This window comes from Athene noctua, chromosome 1, assembly GCF_965140245.1.
Source record: "Athene noctua chromosome 1, bAthNoc1.hap1.1, whole genome shotgun sequence".
NCBI classification, from domain to species: Eukaryota; Metazoa; Chordata; class Aves; order Strigiformes; family Strigidae; genus Athene; species Athene noctua.
Window position 1 is genome coordinate 112817947 of NC_134037.1, and position 15909 is coordinate 112833855.

The window sequence follows — 15909 nt, forward strand, 5'->3', positions numbered from 1 at the left end:
ACCATTGCAGACTATATTTTTGCTTCACCTCTGGAAGATCTATTGATAATTTCTGATGCTAGAAAATGTGTTCTTGCAACCGTATGAATACATAGCAATTTTTTTTCTACCAGTGACATGGTCTTCAGTGTTCTGCTGAAGTGAAAAGGGACTACTAAAGAAGGTACTTTCCTTTTAAAAACCCATTAAAATTGTTACCACTTTAACAAAGCTTAAAACCAATGATAAAAGCTATTTAATACTACACAAAACCAAAGGAAAATACTGTATAGCTAACATAAATTTAAACACATTGTATTGTGCAAGTAATCAGGGCCAGAAGCTAGGTCTGTTGCTATTAACAACACATATATAAGCCTATCTTTAACAGAACAAAATCAAAGTCTTCTCTGTTATTATTTCTGATAATATATATATAGGAATATATTTCTAACATCTGCTTGCATTCATGTCATGTTTATTTTCCCATCCCAACTGCTATTTTAGTATTTGAGAAAAAAATGTTGCCTAACATTTAATTATTGAGGACAGCTGATGCAAGATTTAAAACGCAACAGAATACCCTTCAAACGTTTATGAAATTCTTTCTAACAGCAATGTCTTAGAGTTTAACCTTAGTATAAATTTCATGTGTTGCCAAAAGCATTATACTTGCCTTCTCATTAGTGATGTACCAAATGACTTCTCTTCAATTACTGTATAAAAACGTTAATTTAAGTCAGCATGAAGGTTTTCATTAATTCCAACAGTAATGTTAGAGTAACATTAATATCAAGTGTAATAGCGCACTTGTAGTACCAGTATTTCAAGATGCATAACATAGATTTTGGATCTTACCCAGGAAAATAAAAAAGCATCTGTTGCTTTCAGATAAAGGCATTTTACTTCTGTCATTTTTTGTTTTGTGTTTCCCCCCTGTAACACAGAGTCACAATGCCACACTACCTGTCATGGCCTGCTGGTCATCCACCATTAACTTTAAACTTTTTCCTCGTCGAACCACACGCACTGTGTGCCACTCATTATCATTGAGGTTATAGCCAGCAAAAAGGGTTTCTGGACCTTTGCCTGTAGGATATGCCAAACAGTCATTATGCAATCTTTAAATCAGTTTACATGTGAACCTCACAGAGAAAGAGAGAGAGAGAGACAGAGAGACTGGCTGGGCAAATGTTAAAACTCACCAAAAGTCACATCAAGCATGAAAATTACAAAGTATAAACAAACCTCAAAATATAGAGCTACTACGTTAAAACACTTTTACTGTATATTTAACAATATAAATCTATTGTATATGCAGATTTAATGAACCAGGTTGTCATAAATAGGCACAGTCAAGATAGATTTAGTGATGCACTTTCCAGTCATATACAAGCCTTTAAGAAATGGGATTACTGCAGCCAGAACAACTTCAGGATGTGTTTAAAAGACTGGATTTTTGTTCCTTTATTAAAAAGAGTTTGGGGGGAAAGGTACAAGTGGTAAATGTGTGTGCATGTGTTTTATATTTTTCTTAATCTACATCAGCTTCTCAGCATTTGTCTGTTTATTAGGACTTCTCAGAAGATCATCTATTACCTTATCATCCAGGTGACTCGTTAATATTCAGATGCAGTACTTTCTGATGTTAGCAGACCTTCAAACAATGCTTTCCTTTTTCATATAACAGATAATTTTTTTAGTAATCTGCTATTTTTTTAAGCAGTACAACAAACACTTTTGAAGCAAATAGAGTTCTGTGCATAGCACAATGTACTTGCAATAAATTAAGTATTCACAAATCTAAGAAACAGGATCTCTTTAATACCTAGGAAAAAATTTCTCAGAATAAAATTATTATGAAAATTGTGCCTTGTACTCTTGACCAAGAAGAGAAAGAGAGAAAAATCCTGACTATGAACTATAATTGATGTGAGCTGGTGATTGACCAAGTGCTGAACTGATCAATAAAAACTTCTGTGCTCAAACCTGAGTTATTTGACCGATGTAGTGACTCTCCAAAGGGTAAAGCTAACCTGCAATTAACTGCTTTTCAGTTTCTGTGGCAGAATAAAGGCTGCTGATAACTAAGAGAGACATATAATAAAGTAACATTTGACACAAAACCATTAGGGTTATACTGAGTCAGACCATTACCTCCACTATGTCCTTTCACGTGACTATATCCCACGTGTCAGCCTTTTAAAAGGGATACATGCCACTGGCTCTGAAACTCTCTCACATTTCTTTTCAGATTCTCTTCCACCCAGTGCAGGCTGTGATGGATGAGGTCTGTTAATAAATGGGTACTATATGACACTGTCTATAATGAAGGCCTCTCTGACTTCAGGACTGCACAGAGGGAAAAAGACACTAATAGCTTAATGTAGCTGTTCAGCATATTGGACAGTTTTCATCTCAGACTTTTTCCATTTCCTATCAGCATTTTTTCAGTTGCTGCTGGTTTACTTCCCTACTTTTATATGCAGTCTTTGCTATTGTGAGCATGTCAAGGGATCTCCAGGGATAAAAATACTAGCTACAGCAAAGGCTGTGGGATTCTGGTAACATCATGTTGCTTTCTCTATGCCTCTGCATTGACACTAGGCTAGGAAAGGTGTGCAAACCCAGCAGAAAAAGATCTATATGCACTTACTGGTGTCAACTACCTGAATTGTTCTGTTCTTTATACGTTTACTTTCTTTGACAAGAGAAAGACCAATTCTGCATAATGTTCAAGTGAATAATGCTCTCTTTGAATATGGTGATATAGTGGCAGTGAATAATGCTCTTTAAGCAATTTCTATTATTCTATATTCTCTTGGGTGCTTAAATAGAAGCAATTTCTAACTAGATTTGCAACTCATAGGATGGATTTACAAAAAACGCTTAAATGACGTGAGTAGCAATAGTAGTGGGAGTCAATATGCCTACTTAGAAATACATCACTTTCTATTATTTAAACATTAGCCCTTCTTCATTTGTTTGTCTTTTTGGGTTTTTTTTAAATTTTTTAAGTAGTTGAACTACTTATTCTCCCTTATCTCACAACAGAGGTCTAAAAGACCTTAAAGCATAGGCAATTTTAATTTGCTGTCACATTCACAACCCTCTGCAGTGTCCCATTCTTGTAAAGGTGTCACAGTGTATATAATTATCAAATCCAACTTGGCTGCTCACATTTATATAGGCAAACACGTCTTATCTTTTAATGGTTAGGGACTTATAAACTCGTCCTGTTGTAAAAATAAATATATGTTTTCCTATGTATCAGTCTACTTCCTTTTCAAGAGTACTTCAAGTAAAAAAATCAGGTCAGAACTACCTGTAAGGTGCCTTTGTTTGCAGTGCATGCAGTCCAAAAGTGGATTAAGGGGAAGTATGGTGAAAGGGCTATGAAAAGGATGAACTTGTGTATAATACACTATGGGGGCAATACATTTAACGCAGTCCTGGCCTTGCAGAAACTAGCTACCTTGCATGGCAAAGAGGTTTTTCTTATCTAAAGCTGATCTCTAACAGAGAAGAGGGCGTTTTACTTTGTCAAAGAGAGTACAAGGAACTACAAAATAGCAAGACCCGGTGTCCAGGTATTGTGGATGTACCTGTCACATCATGTTGTACCTCTGCAAAGTAGCACACTTTTCCATGGCAGCTGGAAGGGTGGATGAGAAAGGACAGATGCCCACCACTCCTGAAGAGAATGTGGCACTTGGGCTGCTTCCTGGACAAGAAAATGCTTTTGCATATAGAAGTAGTAAATGTGCTTGTGAGCACAAAAATTTCTAAATGCTTAAACACAAAAACATGTAGGAATTCCTTGATACCACACAAGTACAAGGACTGCAGAAGAAAACATATCTTGTTAAATGGCATTGGTCAACCTCAAACATAGTTTGTATTAGTACTTTTCTCACTGACTTTCAAATATATCCACCTGAAATTAATTTAGACATCCTAATATTGAGATCGTAACAGTTCAGACTCCTTCTGTCCTGGTTTATAGTGCTCTAGTTTATAGTAAATCTACTATAAATCTAAATCTACTAAATCATTAGCTTTCCAGTCTTATTCTGTTTACACTGACCTGATTTCACTTCATTTAAATCACACCAGCAGAAAGAGCTGTTGTATTTAAATAAGAATTGGCATATTGGCAGGGTTGGTTTGGGATATTTTGGGGGGGGGGGAAGGAAGGGGAGGGGGCTGGACTTTTTTTTACCCTGTTTTCTTTAACAACATTAAATATCACTCATGAGAAGAAAAATAAGAATCCTAATTAACAACCAACCAACCAAAAAGGATTATTTTCTGTTTTTTTCTGGACTGATACTACTCTTCAAACTTGATGTCCTTCTACTACCATTTCTCATGCTGTCCTCCTCCTAGAACTCATTTGTCTCTTTCTAGACAGGACATTTAATTTGTTTCATGAACCCACCACTCACCCACTTTCTGAGATACTGATTCTCTCAGATACTAATATCTTAATCATAAACCTTTCCTTTCAGAGACGTAAACTGCAAAAATCCACTAAGTATCTCCTCTTGCTTAATTATGAAATTTATTATCAATATCTATGTTCAACTTTTGTCCTATTTTAAAGGCTTAAATAACTACTAGGTTTTATGCATCCCTAGAGTGAATGGATAGCACCAAATAAAAAAGTATAGGCATTTTTATGACTCCCACATCTTGCTCATAGTCCATCATGCCAGTAAAATCTGCACATCCATTTAAAAGCAGATAATTGCTTGTACAACCATCTTTTTACATGGAAAAATACAGACTGTGCTGCCAGTCGACAGAATTACAGCTCTTGATGATGGAATTCATTATGAACTAGGACATAAAAATGTAAAGCCCCAAACACTGTAAGTTATAGCTTTACCCAAAGTACCAAAAGTTGAGCTTACATTGTTTTCAGCACCTCATCTAGAACTTACTGCCTTTGGTCCTTTTTAAAGTTAAAGGAAAAAAAGTACAAACTTCCAAAATAAAAAAAATCTCATTTTGTGAGATTGTGTGCTGAATATTCTAAGTGTTCTCTGGAGATTCCTATTATCTTTACTATCTGTGGGGAGCCTGTTCAGCCTAATTCAAGTCCTGAAAATTTGCTGAATTCAGATGGGCCTGTTAATTGATGGTAACATGCATACTTACTTTTTCTCTTATAAATATCTATCCTGTTGTACTTAAATTGGGAGATCCAACTTAAACTGCGAGGACCAACTATTTGAACAGAACTTCAAAGAAAACAACCACTTTGAACCAAGATTTTAGCTTTTGGCATTGTACCAAAACACACTCAAAACTAGTTGCCTCAACCAAACACAGGAATTATTACTGGCTCTTACAATGCCATCCACCACCACAAAGGCATATCCCAAAATGCCACACGAACTTGCTTGAAGCATTCAAATCTGTGTTCAAAAAGTAGGGATCAAAAATGAAGTATCCAAAGAAAGACAAAGTAAATACGGACTAGCAAGGGAGACTGGATGGTTCAGTGAACACTATGCTAACATATGGAACCCAAGTTAGTTACAGGCAAATCACTACTATTTATTGGTCAGTATAAGAAATGTCAGTGGTTTTGGTCTAGTTTGCTAAGAGATAACTATGCATATTACAGCAATCAATATCAGGTGGCATTTCCCATCTGAAATTTGAGGGTAAGTGAACAAACGAACAAAACCCCAAGGATCATTCCAGTTAATAGAGAATATTATTTTCAAGCCAGGGATGCCAGGATTTCAGATGGAGTCTTACAGCTAAAATAATATACACACAGCAAACTGAATTAGAAAGTAAAGACAGCTGAGTGGCTCCGAGAGACACCTAGAAGAGTTATTGTAAATACCTGATGCAGAACCAGAGAACTCTGTGCCATTTATGCTGCTTTCCAGGGTAAATCTAACATGCCTGTAATCTAGGCTTTTGTTCCAGCAAGCAGCCAGTCTCACAGCCACTGTACAAGCCTTACACACCAGTCTGCAGTGTAAAAGTTCAGAAAAGATTCCTCCAGAACTAGATGCAGAATCACAAGACAAATAGGGGAAGGCATAATAATCTTCATTATCCTGTCTATGGTGGTTGGCTGCAGAAACAATTCTGGTCTTCCAAATCACTCACTTGCAAACTTGAATTTAGAAAGTCAATTATTATAGTGAATCAACTGTATTTTAAATGACTGCATCTGCATCATCCTGAAATTCCCTGACTAGGCATGTTTCTTACTAATAGAAAAACTCAGTTGCCTTTTAAAGATCAGCAATGTGTATCAGTTTATCATTTAAGGCTATTTGAAAAATTAACTTGAGAAAGTCTTATTGCAGGTTAAAGAAATTTTATCAAACATATTTTCTTCTTAAGAAACTCATACAGAAAATTCCACAAAGAACAGCACATTCACTGAATTGTATCAAGAAAAACATATCAATCTTCACTGCTTGATCAAAATGTTCCAGCCCACAATAGCTTTATACTAGGCAAAATTGCTTTTGCCAGTTTGGGTAAAGTATTGGTAGTTTAGGGTATTTTTATTACTTTTTAAAACAAAACCTGACATTTCAGAAATTAAAATGAAAGAAATCAGAGTTGCTAATATCATTCATTAGCCTTCATTTCAGCTGTAGACTAGATTTGCTCCTATTATTTTGATGAACGAAAATATAATACTAAATATTTCTGTACATGTACTCATATAGAAATGCAGAAAGCTAAACAAGATGCTTTTGAAAATTCTACTGGCTTCCTCTACGTGACCAAACTACAAAGAGACTGAATTTAATATTGAACTAGTTCACTAGAAAGGAAAACCAGCATACATAGTGAATGACTGGCAGAAAAAAAATCCACAGAAGGATATAAAAAGTAACCAATCCAGGAATCAAGCACCATATCAAAATCTGAGGACACAAAGCTTTCTATAGTCATTTGCCTGTTTCATTTCTCTCTTTTCTGTGAATTTGCCTTCCCTGCCCATGGTTTGAGCTGCTCAGTATTTCTCTTCTCCCAGCATTGTCTACCTTTTGACTTAAGCATGTTATTTAAGTTGGGGTATGATAGCGATAATACTCATCCATTAATTTCTTTAAAGCTGTGAGATATTAACTGTTGGTGACATGTAAGTATCTAAATAGAGGCAGTGGATCAAGGTGGAAGGGCAGAACATAGACAGATCTATTGGGCTAAATTAAATCTTTGTGTCTGCCAAGAAAGGTGCTGATGATAAAATACTGTCTTGTGAAAGTCTGTTCTCTACAAAGAGAATGAGGACTATTACTGAATTTCACCAAGACAGAGAAAGAAAAAAACATCAGAAAGTAGTAAACTTTTGAGTTGCAAGTCTTGGCCTCTAGAGTTTCCTGCCACATCGAAGTATATGTAAAACATACACACATACTCTCAAAATTCAGAATTGTGCTTTGTTGCTTAATAATTGGGTCTATATTAAGTTGAACCATATTTCTTGAAAAAATGGTTTTGAAATAGTAATTGCAATGATACATGAACTCAGAGTACATGAGATGATAAAACTGATTTTCTTACTGCCTTATGAAATGTCTAGCCCAGCTCAGAGACATTTCTCAACACATTACTCAAAACATTCATTGTTAGGAATCAGCTGCATTTTAATTTAGTTTTGCAAGTCATATATCTAAGCAAGTGAAACACAAACAGCCCTAAGGACATGTAATTTTCCTTCTTGGAAATAATGAAAGTATCTTTTAAAAGCTAAAACCAGAAGTCAGCTAGATCTGTGTAGTTTTAATAAGAGTGCAGCTTTTCTCTTGTGCTGTTTGCTAAGGATCCTGACTATCAGAAAATGCGCTAAAGGTACTAAAGGTTTTATGAACCTGCCCCAAGGCTCTGAACTAAAGCACAGCAAAGTCAATGAGCTTGAAACATACGGTTGTTGCTTTGTCAGCTCACTGCTGAACATTTTCAGCCAAATTTTCAGAAATTATTTTGAACTTGACAATTGACTTTGCTGTAGGTAAAGGTGAGCGTGAACTTTCAATACATGGCAATTCTAAGCTAATTTAAAGCAAGCTTCAGTGCAAGATTATTTGCTTTGTATTTCTTGCAGGTAAAAAAAAAAAAAAAAAAAAAAGCACTTGTAAAGATTGTGCAGCATTACAAACACACTGTAAGGTCATATCCTGCTTTGAATCATGCTAAGTGCACCCAAATCCTAGGACTCTGAATTGGTATTTGGCAGATTTACTTCCACAAACTACTTGCTCAACTTTTTAGTAAATCTTAACTTGGTTTTACCTTATGTTTGACATGGCTGCTATAATGAAAAACTCCAAGAATTTTAAGCTGAATTTAAGCATTTTGGTTTAAGTTAAGGTGCACTTATCGCAAACACTTTGAAGTCAATATCTTCAACTTCATTCTTCCTAAGCTACTGCAGTACATTAGGAAAGCAGCTATTTCACAAGCCTGCTATCCCATTTTTTGAGCCCGCTCCCCAGGTACCAGAACAGTCCTATAGCCAAGCCTGAGAAAAGATCACAGAAGGATGACAGTAAGGGTAGCCAGATGGAAAGTCTGGCCACCAAGGGGAGGAGGGACTTGAACCTAGACTGAGTCACTGCAACAACTCACCTAGACACACGGTGACACTGACTAATACAAGGAAAAAAATAATCAGTTTGGCTTGATAACTGAAATCTTTTTTTTTTTTAAAGATAATCCACTATAGGCTAGTGTATTGTGGTGGTGCAATTCTCCCTCCTCCCCTTCCCACTCTCTACTTGCTGTGCTGCTCGATGCTTGGTGTGATGACAATCATCTTCTGGGTCATACCAACCTGGGGAGGTAAAGACTACTAATGATCAGGAACCAGAGTGTTAAGGTGCCCCTTGGACAAATCTGGCCCCTGCTCTCCTTTGAAGTGGTTATAACAGTCCATCACCTCCTGACAGCTTGATAGATCTGTACCCAGGATGCGGTTGAAGGAAAACAGTAGCAGAACTGCACGTATATCAAGTTCTTGGCCTGTGCAACTGGTGGAAAACACCAGAATATTTCATCACTCAAGCTGGGCCAGAGGGGAAAAATACCTGCCAAAAGTCTTGGACCCTATAAATTGCAACCCCAAGTGAGACCCTTTGAGTTCTCCTGGATCGCAGCAGGCCTGTGACCAGCATCTCCCCTGAGCTGGGACGTCTCTCAGATATCAACTCCTCGAGGTACCATCTGCTGTCAGAGTCAACGAGAGGCCAGGGCAAAGTCGACCCGCTCAAGTCTCAATTATTGCCCATTGAGAAATGCCAGTGCGTTGTGGGTATTTACTCCAAACTTGAGAAAAGGGAGATTTTAACTTTGAGCTAGTTTCTCTTTCACCCACTCTCTCTCTCTCTCTCTCTCTCTCTATTTGAGAATGTGTTTGGGGCATACACAGTTATTTTCACTAGTGTGGGTACATACTTATTTTACTGGATCCAAGTATTTTTACCTCTATGTTTTGTGTTTGTGAATATGTATGCATGTATATATTGATTTAAGGTACCGTATAGTAAGCTAGAGTGAATCTTGTCATCTTTGAATCTGTAAAGTTTCTATTTTAAATATAAAATTTTTTACTGAATTATTTTGTAAATCTTTAAACTGGTTAATGATTAAGTGCTGCTAATCATTAATAAATATCGATTTGCTGCTAAAACCATTACCATTTTAATACTTTTATCCACGACTTGTATTGCACAAGGAAGAATAAAATGGGAAATTTTAATTCATTTGCGGTACTAAAATTTTCCCACATGGAATGTTTGTATGAGAGCTTTCTTATATTGAAAGTTGGATTCAATGAAAAATTCCTTTTAACTCCTAACAAAAACTTTGTAAAACTGGTAAAGAATGCATAATTCTGGAATTATTAGTGCTTGCTTTATTTCCTCCTATAATGGGAATAAGATTGAAAATCGTAAGAACTGTATTAACAACTCCTGTGTAAAATAGTGCTAAGTCTAACATGAAACCCCACTTCTAAGCAATACTGGAATTTAATTTTTTTAAAGTAAATATTCTTTGTTCTGATATGACTTTAATGGCACCCAGGATCTCTAATATTCATGAATTCTGTGTGAATTCAGTTGATTTGTGAGATGTGGGCTTAAATAAGGGGGAAAAAAGTGATCCTAAAATGAGTTTAAGTTCATTTTCTGCTTTGCTTTTCGATTTTTACCTCAGCAGACTCATTATTCTTGACTTGACTACCCAAACCAAAAGCCCCAAACCCTACAAAACACAAAGGCAGAAACACATGTATCCCCTGTCCTGGATTTCTAGAAACAGTGAGAACGTTCCTCTAAGCTTTCAAATAAATGGAGAGAGATGCACCTGGCAATCTCCTTTTCCTTAGACATCATCTCTACAAGTTACTAATTCAAATAGAGTGCTTCAGCTTCCAGAAGAACTTTGCCGTCTCCTTTGAACCTTAGAGATCTGGAGGAATTCTGACTTGGAAAAAGGATTTCACCATGAGGCACCTATCTAAATAACTTTGATAATCTGTATCTTAATTGCTGATCTGCAAACGGTTGTCGTTCAGTTAATAAATATCAAACAGACTGAGTTACACAGCTGCTACTGTGAACAGATACAGCGGATCTCCAAGTGTACCTGATGGTGCAGACACAATTTATAAGTCTGAAGAACCTTTGTTACTGTTTCCTACTGCTGTCTGCCCTCTTTCTTTCCACTTAAACCCAGTGAAGGAAAAATAACCTAACACTGTGATTTTTACAGAAAAAGTTGGTACACGGTTGATTTTTTTTTTTTTTTTTTCCTGAGACAGTTGGAATATTTGTTGTACTTTGGTTAGATTATAACTGACAACTGGAAAGACGCAGAAGCAGCTTTGATCACACATTAGCCTTTCTGACTTTGATATTGACTGTGCCCATTTATATCAAACCATGACTGTCAAAACTCTGAAGTACATTTTAAAAAATATAAGCACAACTTAAGTATGCTTCTCCATAATTTACCTTTTTATGAAATCATTATATTTAGGCAAAAACGAACATAACAGAGAAAAAACACTTAAATATTTCATTTTACCCTTATATCTTGCACATTGTGCTTAAGAATAAGCAGATTGGTAACCACTTAGCCCAGAAAGGAAAATAATTTGGACTGTGACTTTATTTTAAGAATAAGCTCCTCTTAATTTACAGGTGTCTTCATCCCAAGGCACAGATACTATAAAACAGTAACAACTAAATCTAACACTCATATCCTTTTTTTTTATTATTATTTTTTTTAAATGAAAATGCTCAATTGTACCATTTTGCCTAGTTAAGGGTAAAGAGAATAATGTTTAAAGCTTTGTGGTTGTCGATTTATTATTTAAATGTTTTAAAATATGTTTATACTCATCATGGATTGAAAAGAACAGTTTCTTGACACTGCTTATTCTTGGACGCTTCTGTGTAGACAGGAGTCAAGCAAGGAGCACTAAAATAGACATTTCAGATTCTTTTTCAGAAATTACAAGTAGATGAATACAAAGGGTGGTCCCCATTTTATAAACAGCCTCTGCTGACTTTAATGTGTGTGGGATTTGTCTGATTTTTTCTGACTTATACAATAGACAACATAAAGTCTACGCTTATTTTCCTGTATATTCCTAAACTATTTCACGAAATACTTGCAGAACCACACTTTTTCCGATTTGTATTTCTTCATCATTATGTCATGCCATTCTTGCTCCAAGTTTGTACTTACAAAGTTTTGTCACTACAGTGTAATAGTTCGTGATTTGTTTTAGACCTTTTCAGCTTCTGACGAGTCACCAGTTCAGCTGCACCAGGTTTCATCCAGAATTTAAAATTCCTGATGTTCTCAATGACATGGGCCATAGAGCAGAGCACTTTGCATATTAACAGGAGCAGGGTCATATAAAGTGAACACATATTTTAAGCTTTCAATGCTCTAGTACTATTTAAAAAGGGTAAGCAATACACATTAACAGTTGTTCGAATCTTCCTTCTAAATAAAAGTTCTTTTAAAGGAAAAAGATGCTGTATTTTTCAGATTAACATCGTAGATAACATTGTAAATATTCTTTAAAGGTTTCCTTCAATTTTGAATTAGGTCTGATATTCCTTACCTGCAAGAAACCAATCTGAATACTAATTATCGGGAAACCTATGAAAATGGCTTTTTTTTCAGACATACCTTTACACGGCTCCTAGCCTAAAATAAATTTTTAAAATGACTACATACTTATTCCAATAAATATTTTCTTGGGAAAAATAAGTACTCAACTGTCTTAGATACCATATATGTTTGAGACAGTTTGCATTTCCTTAAAGGTAAACTTTCAGCAAATCTTCCAGCTTCTTCATGTGATTTCTTACCCAAAAGGCTAATGTGTTTGCTTCCTGCAAACAAGGCGTTTTGCTGCACTCTGCATCAAACTTTTCCTACCACGTTTCAGCTGCTTCTAAACCTATTACTTTCCCAGACATACATTTATGGTGGCTTAACGAAACTGAAGTTAGCTGTGACATCCACAATAGTAAGTTTGAGTTTTACTTTTTCATTGTTCTCTTGCAAATTTTTGAGAATTTCATTTTGCAATTATGACTGCTCAAGCATTCGCACGCTAACAATATGTACATTCAATCACCTTTTGCTATCTGTTATTTCCAGGCTGTTGCAAGCTCTGTCTCTTGCATATCCATATAAAACTCTACCAGCATGACATTTAAAACTGAGTAGATGGAATTGATTTCAACATTGAGAGAATCTCTCAGATGCTCCTTTGCCATTTGTTATCTCTTAAGGATTGTGCTTAGTGTCAGTGAATGACAATTTTTGTTATTGAAAAAAACAAGTAAGCTTCTTGACAGAAGTTCTTACTCGCACTTTCTTAAGGTGCACTCTGGATCTTGGTTGATGTAATTTTAGGAAATCAAGAATCCACACTGTAGTCTTTTCTAGCTAGTGAGGCTCCTACTCATAAGCTGATTAGCTTGTCCACTGACATTCTAAGCATCTTCTATAACCTGCAAAATGTTAGCCGGAGATGCAAGAACACTTCCCCTGAGAGTCCATGGTGTGAATTGTTCCCTCCTAGGAAACAGTATACTCACTTGCTTTTAAGCTGCTGAAATGTTACATAGCAAAAGCTGCACAGACAATTCAAAGCATAGAGGTAACCACAACACAACTTCAACAGGTAATTTGCACTTATACTCAACAACTATAGTGCTTAAATTTTGGTAAAACTAGAGTTCCTTAGATGGTAAGAAGCATACTATCTATGCTTGTTATTCTTAATTTCTGATTCAATTTCCACAAGTCACATGTAAACAGTTCATGGCATGTGAAAGACGGAACTGTTGACTTACCTATTTGTTCTTTCTTTTCCAGACAGATTTTACAATTAGCGAGAAGAGACTGAATGTGCAGAAATGGAGAGGAATTTTTAACTAATTAAATGTTATTTCTATATACATGTGCTTCACTCCTTGGAGGAAAATCTTACAGATTATAAAATGAATGAGAAAGAATAGCAAAGAATTAGTATAAGCTACATTAACCACAGCTCCCTCGTTTCTTTAACAACTTTTACTCATCCCACGTCTTTGTCTTCATCTTGTGTCTTGTGGCTTCAAGACTGCCTAGACAAAGAACTGCTGAAGAATTCTTTGCACACTTCCCAAAGGGGTCTGCATCTCAGAAAGCCAACTTTATCTTGATGTCTCAACTCAACAGGATAATATTTCCTTTGAAGTGACTTGTCTGATGAACTGAGGCCTAGAAATCAGCTGGAAGGGAGTGTAAGTTAACCTCCTGGCATGTCATCCAAAAAAGAAATGTGCTTGGATTTAAATTTTAACAACTACCTGAATATATTTCATTAAAGTCATTGTCAAGAAGAGATAATAAGGAAGCAATTACGTGGTTCCAGTAATAAGCTACTGAGTGCTTAAAATGTTATGATAGATGTTTCATGCATTTTAATACACCCAAATGTGAAATGTGCTAGATACAGAATGGTTTTAATATAAGAAACTGCTCATCAGTGACATGCATTGGGTAGATGTTTTTAACACTATCAGGTCTTTAAAAAGAGCACACTGAAAAATGAATAACTGTTCTTATAACATTAATGGACAATAATATTGTAGCTAAGTGCTTGCTAGACTTCTTCATCAAGACTGAACTTATGAAATGGTGACTTGCTGCTGAGAAGTGAAGCAATGATAAAATAGTCCACCTTTTTTAAACAGTTATACAGCTAAACTAATACATACTTACACAATATTTTCTGCAGACACAATAAAGGAGGGGCCATCAAAATGCCACAGCTGACTCAGAAACCAGGCTCTGGGAACCTGTATTTATGCAAATAGGCAGAGAACTCTACTTCTGCATTAAAGCACTACGTATGGAAAAGACAAAGACTCTACGTCCATGTACTCTTCACTACTGTCTATAATCTGATCCCACTTATCTTAATGCTTAAGAGTAATATAATTGCTTACCAGGGATTTATTCCAGAATTCCAGCAGTACAAATGTATAAATGTATCAAAATAATTTTAAGCAAAATTTTAGTTTGGTACCCCTCTTGTCTCCCCTAATTTTTTCTTTCTTTCTTTGATTGAAGAAGAGGTAGTCAAATTTTCCCTAAGCAGCTTGGTTCTCCTAATCACACCAAACTGAGAAATAGGATCTGATCTGACTCTCACAGAAGCTGGTTGAACCTTTTTTATAATGTAGAAATGTTCTATTCATAATAACTATTAATATAAAACGGACAGAAAGAAACTTGGAAATTCACCTCAATAAGTTAGACCTAGTATTAGTGAGAACCAGACATCCCATTCAAATTTCACTCTCTACGATTCTCTATTTCCCCATTCCCTTATCTCTTACTCATGTATATCCATTTTATTAAAAAAACCCGCAAACACTCATTATAGGAATTCTTTTATATATTAGGACAAAGTATGTGATGTGTTGATCAGAAAAGCAGTATGTACCTGCAGAGAGATAGCAGTTTGCTTGGTTTTCCTTGAAAAGTTCTGGAGATAAGCACAGCAACATTGATTCAGTAAGGCATCGTATTCAGAAAAAGTCCTATGCATCTTCTTAACATACTGTAACCCTTTCTGAACTATTAATGATTTTAGATTTGGAACAAAACCGAAGTTTCTATCACCTGAAGAAAACCTCTTCACACTGTAATCCTATAATACATTTCTCCGTAGAATTTTTATTTATAAGTACTTCTAAATGTTTTCCACAAAAGTATTAACAAATAAGCATCACAACAACATTATTTCTTAGAAACAGAGTCTTAAGAAACAAATGAGGAATAATGTGAAAAGCAAATAAAAGTATTTATATATGAAGTCTGATGCTATTTCCAATTAAATTATAAATTTAGAAGCATTATCAACTGAGCAGTGCTGAGTTAGTTATTTTTTCTTACTACTGAATATTAACAATGATTCTATTTTTAAATAGCTACAGACCTTGACAGAAAACTCTTGGTACTAAGTCAAAAAAGTTACTCTCAATGCTTAGTACATATGAAATAACCAAATTAATTAATGATTTGACTGATTTTGTCAGTTAACTAAAAATGAATTTTTTGAGAATTTATTGAAATATTGACTTGTGTCATCTGCTGCCATCTGTGTGGTAATACTCTAATTTTCAGAGAATCTGATTACAAAATTTAGAACGAATGTATACAACCCAGCTGATGTTAGATTTACATATTACTTTCACTAGCAATTTCCTGTTTGCTCTGAATAGAGGGTATAAACTAGTGATAAAATTATTAGGAAACACTACAAAATAAGAGGGAAAATGGTCCATAAGACAGAATCTGGTGTACTGAATTTTACACCTGAGTTCTGTATTGTCATGCATTCTGCCTTTGATGATG

The 15909-nt window shown here is 35.5% G+C and overlaps 1 protein-coding gene across 27 annotated transcripts in view; it reads right to left on the reverse strand.

Moving 5' to 3' along the window:
• NRXN1 (neurexin 1) overlaps positions 1-15909 on the reverse strand; it is a 740630-nt gene that overhangs the window by 387760 nt on the left and 336961 nt on the right. For all 27 annotated transcript variants that reach the window (XM_074897427.1, XM_074897426.1, XM_074897419.1 and 24 more), the window contains one exon: positions 946-1068. In XM_074897427.1, the coding sequence (XP_074753528.1) occupies positions 946-1068 (123 nt within the window). The remainder of the gene's footprint in view (positions 1-945; positions 1069-15909) is intronic.